The sequence below is a fragment of the Zingiber officinale genome, chromosome 4B (assembly GCF_018446385.1).
Source record: "Zingiber officinale cultivar Zhangliang chromosome 4B, Zo_v1.1, whole genome shotgun sequence".
NCBI classification, from domain to species: domain Eukaryota; kingdom Viridiplantae; phylum Streptophyta; class Magnoliopsida; order Zingiberales; family Zingiberaceae; genus Zingiber; species Zingiber officinale.
Genome location: NC_055993.1, coordinates 83,404,367 through 83,430,625, shown reverse-complemented (window position 1 = coordinate 83,430,625; position 26,259 = coordinate 83,404,367). Strand labels below are relative to the sequence as shown.

At 35.3% G+C, this 26,259-nt stretch overlaps 2 protein-coding genes across 3 annotated transcripts; both read left to right on the top strand.

Moving 5' to 3' along the window:
* The first annotated feature begins 1,715 nt into the window (after positions 1–1,715).
* Positions 1,716–5,360, top strand: LOC121975323 (GDP-L-galactose phosphorylase 2-like). The gene is made up of 6 exons (XM_042526902.1): positions 1,716–2,181; positions 2,276–2,388; positions 2,473–2,775; positions 2,864–3,049; positions 3,165–3,425; positions 4,874–5,360. The coding sequence occupies exons 1-6, from the start codon at positions 2,073–2,075 to the stop codon at positions 5,207–5,209; spliced, it is 1,308 nt and encodes a 435-aa protein (XP_042382836.1). The 5' UTR covers positions 1,716–2,072; the 3' UTR covers positions 5,210–5,360.
* A 4,792-nt stretch (positions 5,361–10,152) lies between these two features.
* LOC121975322 (autophagy-related protein 2-like) lies at positions 10,153–25,720 on the top strand. 2 transcript variants are annotated; one of them, XM_042526899.1, is made up of 14 exons: positions 10,154–10,569; positions 11,522–12,561; positions 13,323–13,468; positions 14,413–14,666; positions 14,774–17,896; positions 18,006–18,118; positions 18,482–18,686; positions 19,890–20,003; positions 21,747–21,854; positions 21,942–22,074; positions 22,521–22,723; positions 23,442–23,638; positions 25,174–25,355; positions 25,430–25,720. In XM_042526899.1, the coding sequence occupies exons 1-13, from the start codon at positions 10,384–10,386 to the stop codon at positions 25,232–25,234; spliced, it is 5,883 nt and encodes a 1,960-aa protein (XP_042382833.1). In that variant the 5' UTR covers positions 10,154–10,383; the 3' UTR covers positions 25,235–25,355; positions 25,430–25,720. The 2 variants fall into 2 exon arrangements, with proteins under 2 accessions (XP_042382835.1, XP_042382833.1); XM_042526901.1 differs by lacking the exons at positions 19,890–20,003; positions 21,747–21,854; positions 21,942–22,074; ... (2 more) ...; positions 25,174–25,355; positions 25,430–25,720 and having other exon boundaries at positions 10,153–10,569; positions 18,013–18,118; positions 18,482–18,623.
* Positions 25,721–26,259: the final 539 nt, after the last annotated feature.

Below are 26,259 nucleotides of genomic sequence, written 5' to 3'. Positions count from 1 at the left end.
GTGTGAATTGAGGTCCAAGCAAAGTTATAAAATAAAAATAAAGAGCAGGAAAAATTTAGCCGTCATTATGTTTTTGGCCTATCAGATCAACTTATTTAAAAATAAAACATTGATCACTTATTTAGAAAAATTGCTCCTGTTTTTTCCTCTCTCAAGAGTAAGAGTAGATGTTTCATTAGCCTCGGGAGATATGATAAGCTTCTTAAATAATAATAAGGATTTAAATCTCATCTAGAACATATTATATTTGCAGAGTTTAAAAAAAATATGACCCGTAAACTGTCGGTTAGAATTCATTTGTACTTCTTGATATTTCTTAATTTATTGTGACTGATGAAAAACTTTTATATAAGTTGGATCAGTCATCTTGCATGATAAAAATTAGTTAACTGGATAATCACGGCGGATGGAAAATTCCATGATACCTTTTGAATTAGTTGGGCAAAATTTATACATCTAGATTTGAAAAAAAAAACCATAAAACATAAATAACAGAAACTGACATGTGAATTGAATTGAGGTCCAAATAAATTATAAAATACAAATAAAAAACAGGAAAAATTCAGCCATCACTTTTGGTCTGATCTTGGCCTATCAGCTCATATCTCATACTTAAAAAGGAAAATTTTGATCAACTTTTTCAGAAAAAATTCTCCTGTTTTTTCCTCTCTCAATATTTATATGTTTCATTTCTTGCTTGACAATTGAGATCATAGCTGAAGTCATGCATGATGTCAGCCACTTACTCCCTAAAGTCAGAGGCAAGATTTCTTGGATCATTTTGTGTGCTCCAGGGGGTGTGACACTCGTATTTATGGTTGGATCATGACAATGATCTGGTCATAAATGGTTACAATCCTTTTTTAGATTTATCGTCTCCATCAGATTATAGATTTTGTTTAGAGTGGGCGATCGGAGGCCACCCGAAGTCTTCCAGTGGTGGATAAGTGATCAGGTTATTGGGGGCCGAGCGAGGGGTGTCCTCCGGACGACCTCCGACCGCCCGCTTCGAACAAAAATTATAACCTGATGAGGACGATAAATCTAAAAAGGGATCACAATTATTTATGGCCGGATCATGATCATAATCTAATCGTAAATACGAGTGGCACATATTTGAGATCATAAAAAAAAAAAAAAAAAAAAAAAAAAAAATCCAAGAGACCGTGCTCCTAAGATCATTGAGGATGATAAGAAACCACGGAGATAATCATTCACAAATTCCATTTTAATTCTCTGATTCATTCATTTTTTGTTATATAATATTTTTATTTTATATATATTGAGAAGATTCTGATTTATGAATGAAATCTTGCACTTAAAGGGTGTAACTATTCATGAACATACAATGATCAATAATATTTATAAGGAAATTAATTAATCTCAATTATTGTGCTCATAATAATAGTAAAATGATATTCATATGAAAGCAACTACTCATTATATGGCATGCCTAAATGAAATTATTAAATGTTCATAGTCAAGGGCTAGTGGTTGATCGATGGGAAAACTCGAAAAATATTTTATTAAATATTAATGCGGTTCATGACATTTAATATTAATGTGGTCCAGTCCAATTAAAAATCGCTGAAAAAGGATCTATTTCATAATAATAAACTACATTTTTAATTCTGTTAAAATAAAAAAGCGAAATTGGAAGCGGCCCACAAAGACAGGGACCCAACTGTTTACCTGTCTTCCGCGCTCGCGCTCTTCCCTCCATAAATTGGAGGAGGAGGCGACAAGGAAGCATCGGAAGGGAAGCAGGCGATTTCCGAGACGAGATCGAGTTCGAGTTCGGCAATCACGGCTGGTAACGTTGGAGCGGGACGGTGGGGATCCCACCGCCGCTTCCGCCGTCTTCCGCAAGTGGAGACCACTCCTCAGCGTCGTCGCCTCTTAGACAACGAGCGCAGCCCCTCCCCGAACGGTGGTCGCGGCGCCCTACCCTCCGCCGGCGGAAGCCCCTCTGACCTCCTCTTCCTCGCGGGTGGTGGCCGTTCGCCTGCCTGCCCTAGTTTTGTTATTTAGCTTCTTTGTTATATCCACTCGCAGTATAGGAGAAGGAAAGGATGATGACCATGACAAGAATCCCTACCGTTCTCTCCAATTACCAGGAGGACGACTCGGCCGAGCCCCGCGCTTGCGGCCGGAATTGTCTCGGCAAGTGCTGCTTGCCTGGTAATCCGCAAAATCCCATCTTGATTGCTGAAAAATATCGTTCCTCCCTTTATTTTTTAATAGTGTTTTCTCGTCGGTTTGATTGTATTTGTAGTCTCCAAACTTCCACTGTACTCTTTCAAGGGTGATGCGAATCCCAGGAACTCTTCCGCCGGCACGGACGAACCGCCGCCGGATTTCTTCCTCAACAACCTTTTGCTTGGACAGGTACCGCTCTTCAACAAGATCCTTTCGATTTTGGTTTTCATGGCAGTCTTTCCGTTTCTTAATGCAATATTGAGGATTTCGTAGTGGGAGGATCGGATGAGCCGTGGCCTGTTCCGATACGACGTGACGGCATGCGAGACGAATGTAATCCCTGGGGGCTGTGGCTTCATTGCGCAGTTGAATGAGGGCCGCCGCCTCAAGAAGAGGCCCACTGAGTTCCGGATCGACCGTGTCCTCCAGCCCTTTGATCCTGCCAAGTTTAACTTCACCAAGGTCGGCCAGGAGGAGGTCCTATTCTGCTTTGGGGCAGGGAAAGATCGAAAAGCTCGCTTCTTAGAGAGTGCTACAGTTGGCGAAGAAAACTCCTCCAATGTTGTTGCTATCAATGTGAGAGCTAATTCTTGGATGCATTTGTTGTATGATCCTAGTTTGAGTCACCCTGCTATTCTTTTCCCCTTTAATCTTCCTGCAACAGGTGAGTCCTATCGAGTATGGCCATGTCCTGCTGATTCCCCGGGTGTCGGATTGTTTACCGCAGCAGATTGATCCTAATAGTTTCTTGCTTGCTCTTCGTATGGCTGTGGAAGCTGGAAGCCCATACTTTAGGCTTGGCTACAATAGTTTGGGTGCCTTTGCAACCATCAATCACCTGCATTTTCAGGTGGTTACTCTGGACTTGTTCGGCGAAAAACTGGTTACTCTATTGTTAATAGCTACTTGTCATTTTATCGAATTCACAGATGTCGATAAAAAAACAAGTTTGTTGGTTTATGCAGGCTTATTTTTTGTCCATGCCTTTTCCTGTGGAGAGAGCTTCTACTCAAAGAATTCCAGTTGCTAAAGGTCTGTGCCAGAGTGGAGTGAACATCTCACGATTGCTGAATTATCCAGTGAGGGGGCTTGTTTACGAGGGAGGTAATAGTTTGAGAGACTTATCTGATGTGGTTTCCAAGTCTTGCATGTGTCTTCAAGACAACAATATCCCATTTAACGTTCTTATTTCTGATTCCGGCTGGAGGATCTTCCTCTTTCCCCAGGTATAAAATAATTGTTTCCATTTCTATCTCTTTATGTAATTTTTTACATGATTCTTTGATGTGTTATTCCCAGGATATTTTATGTTAGTTGATGAGTATACATAGAATAACTTGGAGATTGAATTGTGAGTGAGAAAAATTAAGATGAATAAATAAAATTAGATTTGTTATTCAATAAAAAGATATTTTTGAAGAAACTATCTATCTTAAATTAATAAGGAGCTTTTGCAACCCTAGTTTGATTATGGTTTCAGTGTTTGGCACTTAGGGAGCAACAAATAACAAAGAATAATGTATTAAGATGAATATGTGATTATTAGAGAAGATAACAAAACATACTACTTAGGTGCAGTTAAAGATGATAAAATAAGAGAATAGATACATTCAAAGATGAACATAAATTTTATAATTAGATTAAGTAAATCAAAGAAAATTAGAGTTAAAAGGGCAAGGGATAGAAAGAGACAACGTTAACTGAAGTTTTTTTTAAGCAGCTTGAATACAGTTTCCTGTGAGTACACTTTCAGTGGAGTTTAATGTCGGGGTAAGATTTATGGCTGCTTTATGGTGCACTCTTTCAACAACCAGAGAACAACTTCAAGAATCGATAATCCCATAATGGGTTTTCTTTATGGATAGATTCAAGAATTAGCTTATGTTATTTAAGAATCCCATACCGCTTAATGTGCATAAACTTGCCATATATTGTTTGATGTTATTGGGCTTTCAATTCAAGCTTATTTGATTATTTGAAACTTTCACATTTTAAGCTTGTTTAGTAACTTAATAATACAAACTTATTTATTTATTTTAAAATTTTATTTGTTTATTTAGCATGTTGATAAGAGTTTTATTAATGAACATGGTTCATAAACTTTAACTTTGTTCATGAACGTTGTTTACGAACATCAACAAGCACAACACATATATGTTCACGCTTATTTGTTTAGTTTAACGAGTTGTTCAAACTTATTCATTTAATTAATTTTGTGTGTATTGAACGAACATAAATAAGCTCTTATCAAGCCGAACACTAAGCTTGTTCATGAACATTTGATTCATTTACAGCCTTATGAGTAGGTGGGATTCATGGTTGCTTTATGGTTCACTCTTTCAACAAGAGAAAACAACTTCGAGAATTGATAATCCCATTATGGGTTTTATGGACTGATTCAAGAATTAGCTTATGTTTATTCAAGAATCCCATACTGTCTAATGTTCACAAACTTGCTATGTTATTGGAATAAGTAGGAAGCACAAATCCACCTTGTTGCAGATAAATCACTATCTTGGCTGATTCGTGCTTCTCGATGTGTAGATATTGCAAGTCGATGTCGCTCTTAGCTATTCTTTACCACAGTCAATTGAATCACACATCCTCTCAGATTTTGATTTTGATAAGGATTCATTCTGAACGTTTTTCTGTCTCTGTTTTCTAATTTCTGCAGTGCTATGCTGAGAAACAAGCCTTGGGTGAAGTGAGTCAGGAGCTCTTAGATACGCAAGTAAACCCGGCCGTGTGGGAGATCAGTGGGCATATGGTGTTGAAGCGCAAGAAAGACTTTGAAGAAGCAACAGAGCAATATGCTTTGAGGCTACTAGCCGAGGTCTCTCTTTCGAAGGCAAGGTTCGAGGAAGTTAAAGCCTACATCTTTGATGCCATAGAACTAGCAGAGTCTGTGAAGGAAAAAATGGAGCCAAAGAAGAAAAAAGAAACTTTATTTCAGTCATCAGCTCTTGCCACTCATCATCACTTGGTAGAAGGTTGCCTAGTCTTGCAGTGACAAAGTTGGCTGTGAGTTGCCTACTGTTGCTATGTCCTTGTCTTGGTTATTTCCAAACGAATTAAGTGTTGCAGACATTATCCAGTATTTGCTATGTTCAATCTTGTGATGTGAATAAGTTTATTGTAGCAAAGGTGATAACCTTCATTCAGCAGGATTCCTCCGGATTGCCCTATGCGATCTGAAAGTATTAGACTCATTATGTATTTTACATACGTTGGGAATCGATTGTATGATCTATTACAACATCATATGCAAGAATTATACGGTCTGGGGGGCAAATATTTACGCTAGTACTGCTAAAGGTTAAGTTTCTAAGATTTCAATTTTTCATTGATACGGGTTATGATGAGCGGACCTAGAATATAACGTGAAAGTCAAAGTCAAGATAACGAGGTGGTCAAAGTCAAGAGGGAGTGGTAGTCAAAAGCGAGAAGGGAAAACACCCCTCACTTGGCTTTGATTGGTTGCCCAATGCTAAGGTTCTCTAATTCAATCTGATCGAGTTACACATCGGCCGGGGAGAGGTGATCCGCCCTTGAGCCGATTGAACCTAAATTAAGGACGGCCGACCTTGAGTGCCAAATGGGACTGGCTAGTTCATTCCACGATAGACCTGAGCGATCTTGGTTGCGGTCACTTTAATTGGTTTCTTGGTGACAATATATAAGTATATCCGTCTAGTTATAAAGTTGGACAAGTTCGTACACTTCGGTTGTACAGAAAGTCGGTCGGGCATAACATAGGCTAACTTAACATATCAAAGTCAAGATGACGTGATGGTCAAGATCAAGGGAAGAGAGCACCTCTTATCTTGGCTTTATCGCTCGCCCTAGGGTGCTCGGGCTTTATCTCGACCGGGTTACAACTCAAACGGGATAAAGTCATCCGACCTTAAGGCTGGTCAAAGGTAGGGGGGTTAAGGCATTACTCCGTAACCAAAGTTCTCCATATATACCTGGCTGGATAAGTTCGTTCGGGAACAAAGGCACGTATCCCCATAAAGTCTCCAAAGTGAATTAGTGATACATAGGTCATCATATCGCTCTCAAAGTGAACTTTTCACAAACCCAAAGCATTCTAGTATTGCCAAGATGACCTAATGACATCATTCTGACAGGGCGGCCGGCTTAAGGAGCGGCCGAGTTATGCTCAGCAGACATCATCATCCTAACAAGGCGACCGACTTAAAGACCGACCGAGTTATACTTAGCAGCATCTTAACAGGGCGGTCGGCTTAAGGACCGACCGAATTATGATCAACAGACAACATCCTAACAACTTGTCAGAATAACAACCATGTGTTAGAGAATATTCCTTTGAAACTTTCTTCAGGGACCATCGTGTTTCCTATCAGTAGACCAATTATAACAGCACATTCCTTCAACAATCACAGCTACAACAGAAGGTATAAACGATAAAAGAGGTATACATTTGGGTGAAGGGCAGATTCCTCGGATAATTATAATATCTTACCTAGGCTGTATAATTCTCTTTACTTAACAGACTCTGACATATTCCGCCACCTCACGACTGCGGAGGTTAGGTGAGGAGGTATATAAAGGGAAGTCCTTTCCGTGGTAAAAGTACACTCTCTGGATATCTACAACTTTACTCTCATGTACACGTTCTTACTGTTCTTCATCCACCCATCCGGATTGGTATTAACTTGAGCATCGGAGGGTCTTCGTCAGAGACTCCCACCTGATTTCTAAGCACTGACGTTTTGTTAGCACGTTTCCTTATGCGTAGGATCGAAGAAAAAGCTGCTTCTGGAAAAGAAAAGTCTTTTGTCAATCAACCATTCATCCATCGTGCCTAACGCGTCATCTTTACAGTTCAGACAAGAACATTCACCATTAATGATGAAAGTAATTTAAATAAACAATTATGTATTTTTGAATGCCTCCAATTGTGCGACCCATTGACATTTGACAAGCCACGACAAAAGATTGTGGTACCGAATACAAAGTTGTCAAACTTTTCCTTTTTTTTTAATCTATAATGATATCTATATCACGCCTTGCGTAGTTGCAATATCTAAGAGTTGCAGTTTTGTTATAACATGACAAGAAAGTTTGATAGGACCAGAGAGGCGGGCGTATATTCTTAAAAAAAAATAAAAAAGAAAAAGTCACTTGACGATCAGTTATAAATTGATTCGATAAGTTATTTTCTTTCACATGACTTACGGGCTAACTGTGAATGACGTCTAGGATAAGACTTATGTTTTTAATAAACAGTCGTTAGAACCTGGTCACTGCGACCCTTTTTATGAGGAGGCACCCCTTCTTCCGAAGTTACGGGACTATTTTACCGAGTTCCTTAGAGAAAGTTGTCTCGTGCCTATAGTAATCATCTTTTAGTATAATATATAAAAATAGTTTAGTATATTTGAAATTGGATAGAAAATTAAAAGATATTTTTTTTTAAAAAAAATCTAGATATCTAGTTCTTCAAACTGATTAATTCTAGAGGTGTTCAATTCGATTCTATAAAAAATTCCCATCGATAAGAATAAATTCAAAAGGCATAGATAGATTTTGACGAATAGTCAACATCAAAAGTGGTTGAACACCATTGATGTATGAGGTGCCCCCACGTGAGATCATTGAGGATGATATTCTTTTTATTATTATAACAAAAGATGACTATGCTCACCCTCAAGCAGTCCATCCCTAGATTACATAAAGATAAATAAATTATGAAATCAATTTATAATTGACCATTACGTAATTAGAGGCAGGGAGGAATTTTTTTTTCTACGGTATTCTTTTTATTAGAATCTTAAAAAGGATCCTATATTATTTATTATTAAAACAAACATTTCATTTAATCAATCCTATTTTTTAAACGCTTTTATATGCGATGTTGTTATAACGGTGGTGATTTAGATATTTTAACTTAATCAAGAAATACTATGTTATAATAATAGTTATAAACATAACTGCTATAACCTAAATACTTCACTTCTATTTAACACTAATCAATATTATATTTTACTAATTATTATACTATAAATATTTAATTTTTAATTAAACACTAATTAATGTTATGTTATGTCGCTTATAAATTCTAGCCATTACAATTATATAAGTTATTTTTTAAATATTATAATAGCTAATGAAGCCATTGCTACAACAGCAGGCCGAAAATAAAAGTTTTTTTAAAATAAAAAAAAAGATGAGATTGAGAGCGTTATTTTGATAACAAATAAAAAAATGAATACATATTAATAAAAAATGGCATTTTAATTTTTTTGTCCTTTAAATTTTTCTTTTTGCCTTATCATGATACGAATCACACCAACTCACAAAGTACAATTAATACAATATAATAGAGAAAGTTAAAAAAAACAAAAGAGCTGCTTTTCCCCTCTCCCGATCTGACACACACCCTTCTTTTTCTCCCCTCTCTCCCTGCCAAATGACGCATGTAACCCCCTCCTCTTTTTTTTTTTCATTTTTTTTTTAATTTCATATAATTTTTATTTAGTTTTAATTTTTTAATTAATTTTGTTTAAAAATAACTCTCAGTATATTTTAAATTTTCTTTTTTAATTAATTTAATTTATTATTTTTTATCAATACTTATTTTTTCAGTTTTATATAAATTTCATTTAGTTTTTATTTTTAATTAATTTAATTTATTAATTAATTTAGTTTTATTTTTTAATTAATTTTGTTTATTATTTTTCATTAATACTTATATTTTTTAAATTTTATTTAAGTTTTATTTTTAATTAATTTTATTTATTATTTTTTTAATATTTATTTCTTTAATCAATTTTATTTATTATTATTGTTATCAAATTTTTTTAATTTTTTTAATTTTATATAATTTTTAAATTACTCATTTCCTGTAAATTACTTTCCTAATTTGACACTTAAATTATCCTCATCCAACTATTGATACATGTCATAATTTTCTCTCCTTTTAAATCATCCCTCCCTCCAACTATTGACATGGTTGGAGGATGGGTAATTTAAAGAGGGTGAGAGATTCTGACATGTGTTATGTGTCAATGGTTGGAGAGAGGGATAATTTAAAGGGAGAGAAGATTATGACATGTGTCAATAGTTGGATGAGGGGTAATTTAAGTATCAAATTAGAAAGATAATTCACAGGAAGAGAGTAATTTAAAAATTATATAAAATAAAAAAAATTTAAAAAATTTGATAATAATAATAATAAACAAAATTAATTAAAGAAATAAAACTAAATAAATATTAAAAAATAATAAATAAAACTTAAATAAAATTTAAAAAATATAAGTATTAATGAAAAATAATAAACAAAATTAATTAAAAAATAAAACTAAATAAATTAATAAATATATATAAGTATTAATGAAAAATAATAAATAAAATTGATTAAAAAATTAAAATTAAATAGAAATTTTAAAATATATAAGTATGAATGAAAAAATTAATAAATTAAATTAAATTTAAAAATAAAACTAAAAAAAATTAAAAAAAAATCAAAAAAGATAGAGGGGCAGAACAGACATTTAAAGGGAAGAGAGAGAGGGGGGAGGGGAGGTGGGCGTGTCAGGGAGGGGGGAAAAGTAATTTACAAAAAACAATATCAATCCAAATAGTAAAAAAAAATTGAAGCAAATTATTAAATAATTGAAAATGAATTGGATTTTTTTTTTTTTTTTTTTTGTATTCTATGTTTTTAGTATTTTCATTGGTGATAAAATGACAAATTAATTTTAAAAATTATTATTTTTTCAAAAAACTATATAAACATCTAAATTTTATTAACCAATTAATATATAAATTACATTTGTCTATAATTAAAATTGAATTTTCATAATTAAGTTTTGTTTTCCGGCCCAACTGGAAAAACCAATACGAATTAGGCGCACGTGACTCCTCGCACGTGGGCGTGGCTCGACAAGCAACCGGGCCGCCGCGTTTCTTAAGTCGTGAAATAAGTCGTAAGATTTTTATCGAAGGGGCGACATTTCTCACGGATTCCTTCTCGCCGTCGCACAATCTCCTTCTGGTCCTGCGAGATTTCCAGGTCGTATCGATCCACCGTGCTGCGATAAATTAGTCGAAGAATCGGATGGTGGCGTACGCCGGTTTCCTTGGCTCGCCTCCTTCACATTCTCGTCATTTGATGGGCAAACCCTAGGGGGAGGAGCAGGAAGGCACCTTAATCCAATGTTCTCGCGGTGGGACTTCTCGCGGTCGAGCGTGATCAAGCGCGTGTGCAAGTTCCTGCTAAAGAAGAAGCTTGGGGAGGTGATTTTGGGCGACATCGACCTCGATCAGCTCGATGTCCAGCTCGGCACCGGCACAATCCAACTCTCCGACCTCGCGCTCAACGTTGATTTCCTTAACCAGAAGGTGATCCCAACGATATTCCTTTCTCACGCGTTCTTAGCGCTTTCGTATTTCTATCTTGCTTGCTGATTAGCAATTGGGAGGTTGTTTGTTTGTATTATTTTCAATTCTTCTTCCACTATCCATTTCCTGTACCAAGGAAGTAATTTGTTACTGGGACTTCACATTTCGTTAATTGATTTGGGCGATTGTTATTATCTCGCTGAAACTTCGACAGTTTCGTTTGGTTTGTATGCTTATTGCAGGATTAGCAAATCCCAGTGCATTTGTTATAAGAATTATAATCTCAGGTTTCTGCATATAACCCTAAGTGAGAGTAATTTTCTTCCCTTTATATTAGAAGAAAGTGAGAAGTTCCAGGTTGTGGATTTTCTCTACATTGACCCGAGCTGGATGATTGTTGTTGGGTGTGCCTTTTCAGATTTTTCCCCTAGAGATAAATCCTTTCGAGAATTATTGCACGTTTGTTGTTGGATTCACACAAGATAGTCATTGTTTGAAAAAAAAAAGTTACCTTGGCTGATCAGCATAGTACTTGGTCACTTCATGGCAACAGATGAACTAGGTTGAACTTTTAGGTTGGAAGATTTTGTAAATGCCATAAAGATTCCTTATGAGAATTTTTTCTCCACTTGAGAAACGTAATGATCTAATATTTTCTTTATGGTAACATTATGTGATAACTATGGTGGTTCTATTATGAAGAATCTAACTCAGTGAGTAGCATTTAGCTATTGCAAACTTCTTTGAGTGATTTCACCTTGATGAAGTGAATTTTTTTCCTTTTTTATTTGCATTTCAACATTGTTTTTGTCTTTCTTTCGGGGGAAAAGAAGTCTAATTACTCGTTTAGTTCCTTCCCGATAGTACATTCTTTTAATTTTTCTTTTTGATGTATGCCTTATTGTTGGTTCCTTTATTTCTAAACTATGATCTTCCTTTGTTCCCATTTCAGATTGCTGGTGCACCAATTGTGGTTAAAGAAGGATCAATAAAGTCTCTATCGATTAAAGTCCCCTGGAAACTGAGGAATTGTGAGATAGAAATTGATGAGATTGAGCTTGTGCTTGGACCATTTAATGGGAGCTGTGCTACTCAGGCTCATGCTGACAGTTCATTGCCACATGATTGTCAACATCATATGAATGACAATCCTGATAGGATTGAGTGTGAGATTGCTCAGGATTACCATGGTTCTATCCCTCTAGACATTCATGAAGGAGTTAAAACAATTGCCAAAGTAGTGAAATGGTTTCTTACTAGCTTTCATGTCAGACTAAATGGGGTTATAGTTGCGTTTGATCCTCGGTCACATCTGGATGAAAGAAGAGACAAATCCTGTAGGCTTCTAGTTCTTCGAATTAAAGAGACCGAGTTTGGAACTCATCTTTCAGAAGATTCAATGTCTAAGTTAACAAACTTCATGAAATTCCAAAAAGCTAATGTTGAGTTTCTTGAAATGGATGATATAGATGAAGGCTTGGAGGTTGACAATGTTACAGGGAGAGGCCTTAATGGAAGGCTCTTGAATCATGGTACCACTTCAATTTTGACTGGGGCAGATGGTGGGTTCTCAGTGACATTAAACTTGAGCATTCCATGGAAGAATGGCTGTTTGGATGTGAGTAAAGTTGATGCGGAGGTTTCAATTGACCCAATAGAGTTAAGGATCCAACCCAGCAGTATTAATTGGGCGATAGCTATATGGAATTCTCTCGAGAACACCAAAGCATCTGAATGTGCACACTATCATAAAGCTTCAAATTCATTTAACTCCACTTATAGAAGCCATACAGCTATGACAAATACTATCTATTTAGATGTTGATGCTGATACACTCATGAGGGGTAGTGAACTAAGTAGTGTGTTTTCTGCAATCACTCCAGAAACAGTTCCTGATGCTTTGCTTATGAGGACAAACTTCATTCATGATTGGGTTCCACAACATCTTTATCAAGAAGATCCTAGTAGTATGGTGCCAGACCTAAGTGCAAGGTTTGTTTCTTAATTTGGATGATTATTGCATAGAATTACAGGACAGTATGGTTCATCTGATTATACATCTCCCCTCTCACTAGTCATCATCTTAGCAATGTGATTTGATCTAAGATTGTTATATAGACATGCAATTAGCAATTGTTCTGTTACTGTGGTTATTGTGATCCTCCTTTTTTTTCATTCATGTTGTCTTAGCTAGTCTCGTGAAATGTATCAATCTCACATTTCTCATGCATTTGTTAAGTTGTCAAAATTAAGTTCCTTTAATCAAGTTATTAACTATTAGATGATCATAATTAAACTTATTATGGAAAGAGTCTTTTGATAGATATCTAAGTTGATGCTTCAACACTCCATCACTTCAATTCATTGAGCTTCGATAAAATTCATTGTTCAGATAATCTGTTCAGGGATGTAAATCACATATGGATATGCATACACTGAATTTTCTCATTATTTTTGCTCTTGTTATTTTCTTACAACTTTCTTGTGAAGTGCCATTTATGATTCTGTTATTCAGTGGCAAAGCAAATTATCAATCTATTCATTCAATGTCTTGATAATTAGAATTAAAATTGGTTTAACAAATTATCATTTTATTGTATAAGTTCTTTGTTTATATATTTCAAGAAAGTGGGGTTAAATGACTATTTCCCATAATGTGATTCTGTCACTGCTTTTCATGTTTAGCTTTTTTTTTTTCTATCATAATTTTCATTGTGAATGATCTCTGAATCAATTATGATTATTTTCTGCAGCATTGATCAATTCTTTGAATGTTTCGATGAAATAAGTTCTCAAGGGTACTCAAGTAACGGAAGTATATGGAACTGGACACGTTCTGTTTTCAATGCAATATCTGTTGCATCTAATCTCGCTTCTGGGATGGGCGATGTTGCTAAAGGTAATTTCTAATTTCTATTATTCAATTACCTTTCACTCAATAGTTTAACTTGTAAATTTATGTGGCTATAAAACAAGTTTAACTCATATATCAACATTTCAAAACATTTTGGTCTCGTGAAGACATTAACATTAAACTTTCACGAAGATTTGCATCATCCAATGATAAAAGTTCTATCAAAATTACCAACATGAATGTTTAGCAGGAAAATAACATTCTTAATGCAACCATGAATGATCTTTTTATTGTTGGTCCAATTTATGAATTTTCCAGTTCTCCTAAATCGGATGAGAAATATATGCCCTTATTTTCTTGTAACTTGCATGATAAAATAACTTTATGAGTCTTTATAACAATACAAGTGGTCTTTATATAGATGCAAAGAGTTATAGAGTTTTAGGTCTACACAACCATCCATCACATAACAATGAGAGATCTCTTAACATTATTCTACCATCCTATATGGGATAACATTGTGGTTTCCACTTATCTAGTCAGATTTTTTATTATAACTAAAACTAACTATTTAGTAATGTTAGCCCATAATTATGGAAAAATTTCAGCATTTAGATCTATTGGTTGGCAAAATTAGCTGTATCTAGGCAGTTTTAGATTACATACATATGTTCTCCTCTCCCTAACATTGATATTGAAGCCAATTGTTTACTTCTTTTTTCAATCTCTCTTCTCATGTTGCTATCCTCCAATATTTCAAAATGCAGCCCAGCCTACCATATTGTCAAGCTTATAACAAGGCCCAAATAGTTGGATCATATGTTTGATCTATGAGTCTACTTCTTTTTGGTTGCTTTAGCAGTAAACATCTATTAATTTAAGGCACTGCACTAGAACAAATGCATTAATTAGATCTTTTCTCTCACTGTTTAATCACACCAGTTGTATAATAATTTACAAAACATCTATTGGCATCTGTTTTGATTCAGAACAACATGTGGAGACTAGTTTACGAGCTGCAATAGCTGGTATCAGTGTCATTGTTTTCCTTGGTGATGATCAGCATTATTTATGTGGTTCAAACAATTTATTTGAGCCATTATTGGATGAGATAAATTCTAGGTCAATAAGCTGTCCTTCGTCGGCAAATATTTCTGTTTCCAGATCAAACAAAGTCACTCCTGTTGATAACAAGATGCATCACATTGAAGCGAAGTGTCATAATTTAGTTCTAGAATTTGAGGTGAAGGTTTCTCTTACACTCGTTATGTTTTACCTTTCAGTATTTGACAATTCTATTCTCTCTCAATTGTATGCAAACTAATTTGAGATATTTGATGAGGAGAACAGACTTATTCTGGAAATACTACATTTAGTGCATCAGTGGAACGTGTCAAAGTTGATGCATACTATGATGCTCAAAGATATTCCACAGGCTTTCTGTCAAGTGGTGACCAGAATACCTCCAATGAGCAATTGTTTCTAAACCACCATATAAAAGAAAAAATCCAAGATTCTCTTCCTCCATTTCCTTTTTGTATATCAGATTGTGATTCAGATTTGGCTGGGAAGGATAGTACCTTGGGTGGCATACGTCAGTTTAGGTTGTTTGAGTCATTTGGCAATTGCAGCTGTAAGTTGAATGTCAACCCAAAAGGCTCAAATGGCTTGATGGCGCTGACATCCTTTGTTGTCAATTTCCCACCTTTCATTTTGTGGTTTCACTATAATCTGGTTGACATGCTTCTGTATCTCTTTAAACATGTAAATCACTCAAAGATAAACAATCAAACCAAAGATGTTCAATCTGATATGCTATGTGAAAGGACTACTATCTCATCTTCTGAAGTTGCTAAAACTGACACCACTTCTATTACAAGTGCGCCCCCAAGAACATTTCTTCAAGGAAATTTAATTTTTCCTCAGTCTAGGATAATCATTTGTTTCCCGCCAGACTATTATGGAGATTCTCGGAGCTCTTCCCTTTTGGATAAACTCATTGTACTTGAGCATTCTACACCTTTGAACCCTAAAGAAGCTTCAGATTCCTTTTCTTTTCCAAATGTAAATTCTGCAAGGGATCAACCATCCATGTCTTCCAGTTCAATTCACTTGAGTACACAAAACTTGGATGTTTACTTGGTTGAATCTTCAAAGGAAAATGGTTTAGATGGTGGAGTTTGCACTCCAGAAAAACAGTTTTTTTCTTCTGTGAAGATCATATCAGTTAGCGGGATAAAAAAGGATTCATGTTCTGGAATTACCATGCTTTGGCAACAGGGTTCACTGACTGGTAGTTGGATGGTAGATCGTGTTTGGAGTTTGGCTGTATCACGTGATCAAAACAGAAATAAAATTATTGGAAAAGGATCAGAGTTCTCCTCTATAACTGATGCAGATGACCTTGAGGAGACACACTGTAATATTCGCCAGGAGTTGATTCTTAATTCTTCCTTTTTTTTGCATATTCAGTTGTGTTGTGTATGGATCAATCTTGATAACCATGATTATAAATTTTTGACTTGTTTGCTAAATAATGTCATTGATGGATTTTCCAAGGCAACAATTGGGATGGACAGTAATATAAACACTGATATAATGAAGAAAAATATAGCAGCAACTACCACCGCATCACAAGCATCTGTTCTTGTGAAGTGTGATGTCATAGATGCTTGTATTAGATTAAATGAAACACTCGAGGTTAGTCACTTAATACAAAAGGAACTACAGGGATTATGGGATTGCTTTAGACTGAAAATTGACAAGTTTGAGTTGCTATCTGTCTCTAATATTGGTGAAAGTTCTGGCACAAATTATTTATGGATCAATCACAGAGAAGGTGATTTGTGGGGTTCTGTCTTTAATGAAGCAAAATCTCCTACTGTTGCACATGATAAAAAATATTCTCAAGTTATACCAGATATATGTCTATTAACCTTTCGGAATTCTGCAATGAAACGGGGTAATGGTGAAGGTGCTAATGCATTGAGTTTTGGTCTTGCTGGTACTGCTATAACTAACATGTGGAATCCACTGTTACAACAAGGTTACACATCCATTATTGTTCGATGTGGGACAATTATTGGACCTGGTGGTCGGTTAGATTGGATTAGTTCTATATTATCATATTTCAATTCATCTGATAAAGAGAGAGAGAATTTGGAGAATGATGGAACGAAATATAAAGTGCTATTTTTCTTGGATTTGGTGGATGTTGCTTTAGGATATGAACCCTACGCTACAGCACACTTCGTTGTTGGCAGTAAAGATCCTGACATCAGGCATAATTGTGATTCGGAACCTGACATAGAGAAAGACACTGCAGTCACAGCATGCCTTTTGGCTGCTTCATCCTTGAGCCTCTATAATCATACTAACCGAGATTCAACTGTTGATTACAATATTCATCTGAAGGATGTAGGCTTTCTTATTTCTGAATCACATGTATCCACATCAGATGTTGATGGTTATTCTGTAGGCTATGTTCAAAGGGCGGGATATTCAAAAATTGCTCAGGTTTCCATTCTGCAGGCTATATTAAGAATTAGAGGGCTCTTCTGGGAACTTGAATTTTCAGAATCACATGTCAGTCTAGAATCTTGTAGGGATACAACATCTAGCCTTTTCCGTTTGATTGTTCAGCTTCAGCAGCTTTATGCACCTGATGTTGAAGACTCTTTGATGCACTTGCAGTCTCGGTGGAATCGAATGAGAGATGTCTCCACCAGTTCTTTGCTGTCAACTAGTGTTCAAGAGGAACCTACATGTGGGTTATTGGATGGCATCCTCGAGAATGCTTTTGAATCCAATCCGACATCTGATGTTTGCAGCATGGCTCTTGTTTCACGTGAACAGCACAAGCTAGAGGACATACTAAAGTCTGGAGCCTCTGTGGATTCTGCTGCTGCTGATTCATCTTATAGTAAAGGAGTAGGTATATTTTTAGACAAACCTGTTATGCCTCAGGTAATTGAGAGGTACTATCCACCTGACATGCTTCCATCTGCCCAGTTGCACTCCATCAATCATTATCCAGCTGAACATGACAAATGCACACTGGATATTTCAACTCATAGAGACACTGAATATAGACAAGGTGGATGGTATGTTGATGATGGCTTTATGATTGTTGAAGACCATATTTCAACAATGCAAAAACAGCCGGAAGGAAATTCTCTTTTAGATGAAGAATTTGGATGTGAAAATATTTCCACTGCTGATCATAGCCCACCAAAAGGGAGAATACTTCTTAAAGATATGGAAGCAAGTTGGTGCATGTATGCTGGACTCGACTGGGCTAAATCAAAGGGAATTGATGGAAGAGATAGGAGCACATTCTTGGAGCTTAGTTTGGTAGGGTTGTGTCTTCAATACGACATATATCCTGAAGGTGAAATTAATGTATCAAAGCTCTCTCTTACAGTACAAGATTTTAATCTGTATGACAGAAGCGATGATGCACCTTGGAAGATGGTATGGACTTTGTCTTGGCTTTCTATTAACTTCAATTGTGGTCATAACACTAGAAATACTGATTAAAGGTGCTGACTGAATTCTGAATTATATGTTACTAATGTTTAAGGTTTTAGGCAACTATCATTCAAAAAACCATCCAAGAGAATCCTATGCTAAAGCATTCAAATTGAATTTGGAAACTGTAAGGCCCAACCCAGTCACACCTTTGGAGGATTGCAGGTGATTGTCAGATGCTTTTTTTTTTTTACATCTATTCTATTTATTAGATCGTGTAACAATTTTCTCATTTATGTTTAACATTACTTATTTTTAGTGCTAGTAATTGCTTTAGAAAGTTGGATAAGTTACTCAAACTTGCAAAGCAGGACATCCCTAATCCCTGACAAAACTTTGAATACATCATTGCTAAATTCGCATATATTGCATGTAACTTGTTTTATCTGCTTATTATTAAAGAATGATGGAGATTCATGAAAGTTCATAAAAACACCTATATAATGCATTAAAACCTATTTCTTTTCCTGGATTGTGTATCCATGCTATTTGTTGAATTAATCAGTGCTCATATTTTGGTGTTTTCAGGTTACTTCTTGAGCTTCTACCTCTTCGGTTGCATCTTGATCAAACACAACTAATTTTTCTCACCAATTTTTTTGGGAATGAGTCCTTTGATGACCCTTCTCCTAGTTCACCTAATATTTTGGATGGGTCTGATACGTCAACTTCATTGAGCCGAAGGTCTGGAAAGCAACTAGTAGTGGAGGAGGCTCTACTTCCGTTTTTTCAGGCTAGTTTTTGAAACCATTAATCCCGGTGTTGGCAATTAGGTTGTAACTTAATTAGAATGTTTTGCTGACTTTTTATTATTTTAGTTCGCATTTCACAGGTAAAGTATAGCTTCCTTATTAATTTTGGATAATGAATCAAAAGATTTGAACATTAGCAATATACCTCTTATATAAAGTTCAGTAGAAGTATAAGATTCCTGACCAAATAGTTGGGCTCATGGTTGTTTGTTGTCATCGTTGCTCATTAACTGGTTAACCCCTGAACTTTGTATGGGACCTTACTCCATGTTATAATGGTGTTGCCATTGTTGAAAGTAATCTATAGATAGTTGGACGAAGGAAATATGATGCTTATCTTTTCATTCAAGAGTTTATGATGCAAAGATCATCATCAAGTTGTGTTTCTCGAACTATTTGGGGTCAGCCAAAAGTTTGAGATATGCATGAGAAAAATAAAGAAAAAATTGTGTCATCTTTTCTGCAGTAGTACTTAAAGAGATCTAACCTCAAAATTATTCTGTCATAATGAATTCCACATTAACATATTATTTTAAAGCCATAATGAATCAATTTTTGGATCTGGCTAACCAGTTGTCTCCTGATGTAGTATGCCACTAAGTAGCCAGAACACATATTGGCCAGGATCAAATTCTATTTACAACTTGGTTTATTTGACTTATTCTTTTTTCTCCAAGTAAATAACCTTTAAGAAGTAAGTTTGAAAAACAATCAGGTGATGAATAACTAGTGCTTCTATGTCGGATTTGGATCAAACTTATAGATTAGTTACTCAGCCTTTACTGATCACTAGATGTTGGCATATCCATTACATTTTCAGATTGTGCTGAATATTTCTTAAGTTGGATATTGGAAGCCAGGTTTTAATTATTTTCTGATGTCATTAACTAACAATTGGTGTTACTTGAATTGACATTCGAACTAGTAATGACTAAGAATTTGGTTCTGTAAACAACAAAAATAGTTTCTGACTATATTATGTGGTTATATGATTTTCTGCCTCTAATTTTAGTTACAATAGCAGTTTTGTGTTAATCGGTGTTCTACCAAAAACTGCTTCAGCATTTTTTTTTGTCATGCTCCTATTCTTCTGAATTGTTGCGAAGTGCAATTATGTACTATGATATTTGGCAATAGTGGCAAGCCTCATCATGTCTGATCTTTTCCAATCTTTCTCATTGTAGAAATGTGTTGTTAAGCCCCTGATTGTATGTGTTGATTATATCCCTCGTCATTTTGACCCAGCTTCACTAAGAAGAGGAAACTATGCTGAACTTCTCAATTTAGTTCCGTGGAAGGTATTTTACTAACTTAAGGTTGCTGTTTTTTCATTCTTCCATTATTATGACTTGAAGAGACAACCGTAGCTGTTCCTTTGGTAGTATACTTGTAGAAATGATGTTTTACTAAGGTATCTCGAGGGTCTACTATCATTGCTCCCCTGAAGTGGGGTTGAATTGTTTGCATCCATTGTGACCTTCCAGGTTTACCCTTCAGGTTGCCATTAGGCTGTTCATTATGAACTTGTATTTGATTTTCTACCTTTTGATGCAATAAACCATAACTTTATAAATGCCATTTGGAAGATCCAATCAGATATAATAGCTGCAAGACAAATAAATAAAAATTGAACTCATAGGATCATTTCCCTTTTTCTTTTGTTACATTCGTCTTGCTTTATTGAATATACTTACATGATGGAATCAGTCTGTTTCCCTTCATGCAAAATTTTGTTGCTTGAACTTATAATAAGTTCCTTGACATCTCAGCTTGTTTTGGTTCTAGTTATTGTATGATAGGACAAACCTGAATATCTACTGGAGATAGCACGCACATATGTAATTTTGTGAAAGAACTTGCTCAATTAATAGTTTTGGGATAACAAAAAATTTAGTATTTACTGGAGGTGGAAGAAGTCACTTAAGTGGTGAAGATGTTTTGTTTGGAAGTGGTTGACATTGGGTTCTGCACAAGTGTGAGAGAGATGTTACATGTTCTGCACAAGCATGAGTGAGAGTCATGTTGCATACATGTTTTATGTATCATGCAACCATATTTAGATTGGAAGCAGTCATATGTGTTCGGGTCGTTGCATTGTGGAACTTTTCAGGGATTGATAAGTGATAATTCTCAAAGATTGAAATGCAGATCCCATACGTTGTACCTCTAAGAGGTGATAACAGAGTCTAATTTGCTTGTCAAGATATCCTGTCTACTACAGAATGATTTGAACCCCCTTATTTTATATTTTGCTGGAGTATCATGCTTTTAACCTTGTGCCTCACTTGCAATGGCTATTTCCTTTAGTGAGCTCTTTGCACAATGATGTAGCACAATCCATGAACAATTCTCACAAAGAAAAAAAATTAGCAATCCTTACCCCAAGCAAAGTTGGCAATTCTCACCTAGAGAAAAGGATATTAGAAATTTTATTAACTTCAAAATTAGGTAATACATGGATCCTAATCCTTTTTTGAAGAATGATGATTTATTTTTCACAAAAAAGTCTTAGTTTATTCCAATAAAAATTCTAATTATCCTATTTTTTTATAAAAAAAAACTAAACAACCTTCTTAAAATATTCCACTTATTTCTAAAAATATAAAAACTAAATAAACATTTTTAATTTCTAACAAATTCTAAAAATTAATGACTTGAACAACTATTGCTTTATTCAAATTTTTGTGCTTTTATAGGATATGTTATTATTCCTAAAAGTGAACGCGATTACTATTTTATATTCTATTCAATATTGCATCCTGATGGCAGCAATCATGTGCTAGCATTGAAAACTAACATAAATAGATTACATAAATTTGGTTAATCTTGATAAGGGAAATAGTTATACTTTTTCATTCCCATGTTCGCTGGTTTCTTTAAGATCATTTTGTGATTCTGGACTTGTGAGAACGCTCTTGCATTTCAAATCACTTGAGTCCTATATCAATAATATTAGTTTTACTAAAAGGAAGCATGTGGAAGAGAAACTTTTTTCTAGTAAATTTTTGCTATGTTCTGATTTTTGTTGGCTTTGTTTGCAGGGAATTGATTTGAAGCTTAAACAAGTTTGTGCCATTGGGGTTTATGGGTGGAACAATATTTTTGAAACTGTCATTGGGGAGTGGTTGGAAGATATTGCTAACAATCAGGTCGTTTTCCTGTTATCTGCTTCTGCTGGATTAAAATTATGAGGATAATGTATTGGACTGTTATACTAATTAGAATGTGTAGTTTAGGTACGGGAGCTGTTGAAAGGGCTTCCACCCATGAAGTCTTTGTTTGCCGTCAGTTCTGGTACTAAAAAGTTGGTTTGCTTGCCATTAAAAAGCTATAAGAAAGATCATAAGTTGCTGAAGGGAATGCAGAGAGGTAAACTTTCATGTTCTGCTGTCTTGATAGAGACGATTGTCTTATCTTGTGTTATTCTGATATTAGACTTTAACAACAGATAACTAACCCATTTAAGATAATTAATGTTTCTTGTATAAAATGGTTGCATATCATGTCTTATCCTTAGAATGCTAATAAATCTGTTTAGAAAGTGCAAGATGTGGTGATTTTTCCCAAACAATGTAAATAGGGATGGTTCATAGTTCTGATATATCTCTGAACAGGAGAGTATCTTGGATTTAATTATTATAGGAAGTTGGGGGAAAAAAAGAACACTGAGTTCTTATGAGAAACTCAAGTTAATCATTATACTTTTTGAGTTTTTATATGCACTAATATTATACTTACTGATGAATTTGATTTGTTGTTTGCCATCTACGTGATTCAAAATTTAGCTCCACTAAATTGTCTGCCTCATTTTGCAGGTGCAATGGCCTTCATAAAGAGTATTTCAATCGAGGCCGTTGGCTTGGGGGTTCATTTAGCTGCTGGAGTCCAGGAAATCTTGCTCCAAACTGAATACTTCGTAACAAGTAGCCCTTCGTCTGTACCATTGTCTGAGATAAAGAGGAAAATAACAAGTGTAAGAGCTAATCAACCAGAAAATGCACAGGAAGGTATCCAACAGGTATGATCATTCTCTAGTTTCCCAAGTTATGTTGATGGTGTGATGAAACTTTATGAATGACTCATGCTTTTCTCTGTGATTCTGTGATTGACGATTAACTACTGCTGAATCCTTACAAAGTAAAAAACAGCAAGCATATCTATCTTGATGCACTGTGGTACAAGGTTATGCTAAGCGCTACATAACTAACATGCTTGGCTAAAAAATTCTTCCACTACTACGCGTGATCTTTTGAAGTATTGTCAATGCAGTTGATAATGCACCTCCCAACAATACAAGGTGTTTCATATAGTAGGTGTTACTTTCTAATGTTACACAACAATGTAACCTATTAGTTGCACATAACTGAAGCGAAAAAGATAATCCCATATCACTGTCTTCTTCATAAGCACAATCAGGAGCATTTTGGGTGTGCACAAACATTCATTGAATTTTTAGACATGATCTTTTGAAGTAATAAGAAATGCTTTGCTCCATAAGATCTAAACATGTAATATATAGAACAATACAGAAGGTGTGACATCTTAATGATCCATTACTAGAACTGCAGAAACCCACTGATGGACACGAAACTCAACTAATTCCTTGCTAGCTACACTAGGAAGTGAAAATGCTAATAATGTATTTTCATTGTCTTCTTCATAGCACATCAGAGTGTTTTATCAATTAATGAATGCCCAGCAGGTATATCAATGATAACTTTTACTCTCATCTGCAGGCTTATGAGAGTCTAAGTGATGGCTTTGGTAGAACTACCTCAGGTTTGCTGGGGAATCCTTTAAAGGCTTATCAGCGTGGTGCTGGTGCTGGTTCTGCTCTTGCAATGGCTGTTCGAGGAGCTCCTGCTGCTGCTATAGCTCCTTTTTCAGCTTCTGCTCGTGCTGTTCACAGCACACTGCTTGGATTGAGGAATAGGTAACTTTTCCTACGGCAAACTGTTTATTGAACTAATTTTATCCATCCTACAAAGTGATTTCTGTTGTATTTGATGCATAGACTATGTTTTTATCTGTGGGCAAGGAATTTGAGCTGTAGGATCAACTATTAGAGATTTAGAGGAAAAATCAATTAATAAAACTTGTGGTAGAATGGCAATTCCCCAACTCGCATATATTAGTGTTCTGTTTTATGCACCACACTGTTATATACCAGGGAATTTGGCAGCGCCAATGAATTATCTTTCTCGATGAATTGGCTAAATGATTAATTGATTTACCATTGTTCTAGTTTGGCAAAAGCAATGGAAGGTTCTCTTAGAAAAATGTGAATAACCTGTCAAACACTTAAATAGGATCTTTTGCTCACTGATGTTGAAACAAGGAAGCGTCTATTTTGGTGGAGTCAACTACTTTATATATGCAGCAAAGAGTGTTCTGCTAACAAATTCATTAAGCATCAAAAGTTGATCTCCTTTCAAAGTGGTTGACATTTAATAAGCAAACTATGGTTGGAAAATAACAACACCAAGAATGACGACAGGATTAATCACTCTTCCTTTTTGCATCTTTAAATTCAAGTGTTCCAATAATATTACTTCACAGGACAACTTTAATAAGCTATCAATGAAAATAAACATTTTGAACCCTTCAAACTTGATTGTAGGGTTCTTCATGCTCAACTTCATTAATTTGTGTAAACTTTTTTGAAGGATGTATCAGAAGAGAATTCAAGTACATTAAATGATTTTAAACTTGCATGTTTGACCCAAATTATTATTATTTTTATTTTTTGTCCTTCAGTTATCTGTTCATTTTCAGCTATGTTTTGGTCATTATTCCTATTTCAGATTTTTAGATGGTCGTTTACATTTGTGTCAAATTCAGCTTCAGTGCAAAATAAATCAGAAGAATGTTCTATCAACCAGTATGACCAAAGTTAGATTTAATTCCCCCATTTAAATGTGGTATATGGTCTTGCTTGTGGTGAAGGAGGCCTTTGTCAATCATCATGGTTTATTTTAATTATTCTGAATAGGTGCTAAATTAATTCATGTGTTTGAATGAAATTAGTTAGCTTCCTCGCATGCAAAAAATGCAACGTTTTAGGCTTCTCAATTTCTATATTCAACCCTTAAAAGCAAGGATTGTGGTCTCATGACCTGTTACAGCCCATAGCTCTGGTTCAAAAGGATGTTGAGACTGATATGAAATACCCAGTTTTGTGTGCCAGCAGAGGTTGTTGTCGGCAGTTGAATTTTATTTGTTAGTAAAGGATTTGATTTGGTACTAAGAATCTTTATGCTGAAGCTTATTATCATTACTAGTAAAAGATAACTTATACCATTCGATAAACAAGGTTAAAACATTCTAAAATTTTCCCAGCTAACCTGCTCTAGTTATTTTGTTCCTCAAAATTTCTATTTAGGTAAGATTGAAACATTAAACTACTTATTAAGGACAATACATAGTCACTCAACCTATTTTGTTAATTGTGAGATTTTAAAATTGCAGCATGGATCCCGAACACAAAAGGGAATCAATCGAGAAATACCAGGGGCCTTCTCAGTCCTAAGATTGACATTTTTCTGGTATTGGTGAACTTGCATGTGTCCATTTACATGGCATTTCGAGATTGTTGGATCATTTCTGCTCATATGCTTGCTCTCGGTGCCTGGGTAGAAAGCTAATTCACTGTAAGCGAATCCTCAAACTGAGATTCATCATGTTGCCTGCATCAAACCATGATTCATATTCTTGGATGATGCAGGTTGATTCGTCGTCTAGCTAAAGAATATGCAAGCTAGAATAACTGGCCACTGCTGTACAGAACTAGGTAATCCATGTGTTCTCCATTTTTTTTTTTTGTCAAGATTGTAAATGTAAAATTTGTACATAGAGCTTGCTCATTGTTTATTGTTCATATTCTTTGCACTCTTGGAATAGCTAGGTTAGGTTGAGGTGATACACGAATAATAGACTTACTATTCTAATGGCTGTAAATATGATTGTCGCATTTGTTGGTTGTCACATGTTCCTGTCATCCTCGTTTGTTCGTTCAGGTGGTTCTTACCGTTGATGATTCTTGCCTGAAGGCTTGCGCTTTTTTATGTTTTTCATGGCATTATCGCGTTCTTTGTGCTTATGAAATCACATTGACGTATGACTTTTATTATTATTATTATTTTTGAAAAGGAATTTGGGATGAACAGCATGATTAACTAACTATATGTTCCGTGATACATGAGATAGGAAGTTTGAGATAACCAGAACAGATTGCGAACATTTCAAGGTAAAAGCAATTTGCAAAGAATTGTTTAAGATGGGCGACTAGAATGCTCTAAAGCATGAACATTGTCAGCAAGAAATCAACTCGATTGGCCTCGATCCTATTCGAAATTTGAGTCAGATGGATCGTCGGGTGAGGTGGATAGAATGTTGATCGAATCACGACGTCCTGGAGGAGGGTATGCTGAGATGGTTTATGCGTTGATCAAGTCGTCAGAAGTCCTCTGGTCAACGTTACCTGCAACCAGCGATTGAGTTGCTCCGATCTCTGGTACTCCGATGCTCAAGGTAAATTCAACGAATATGTAAATA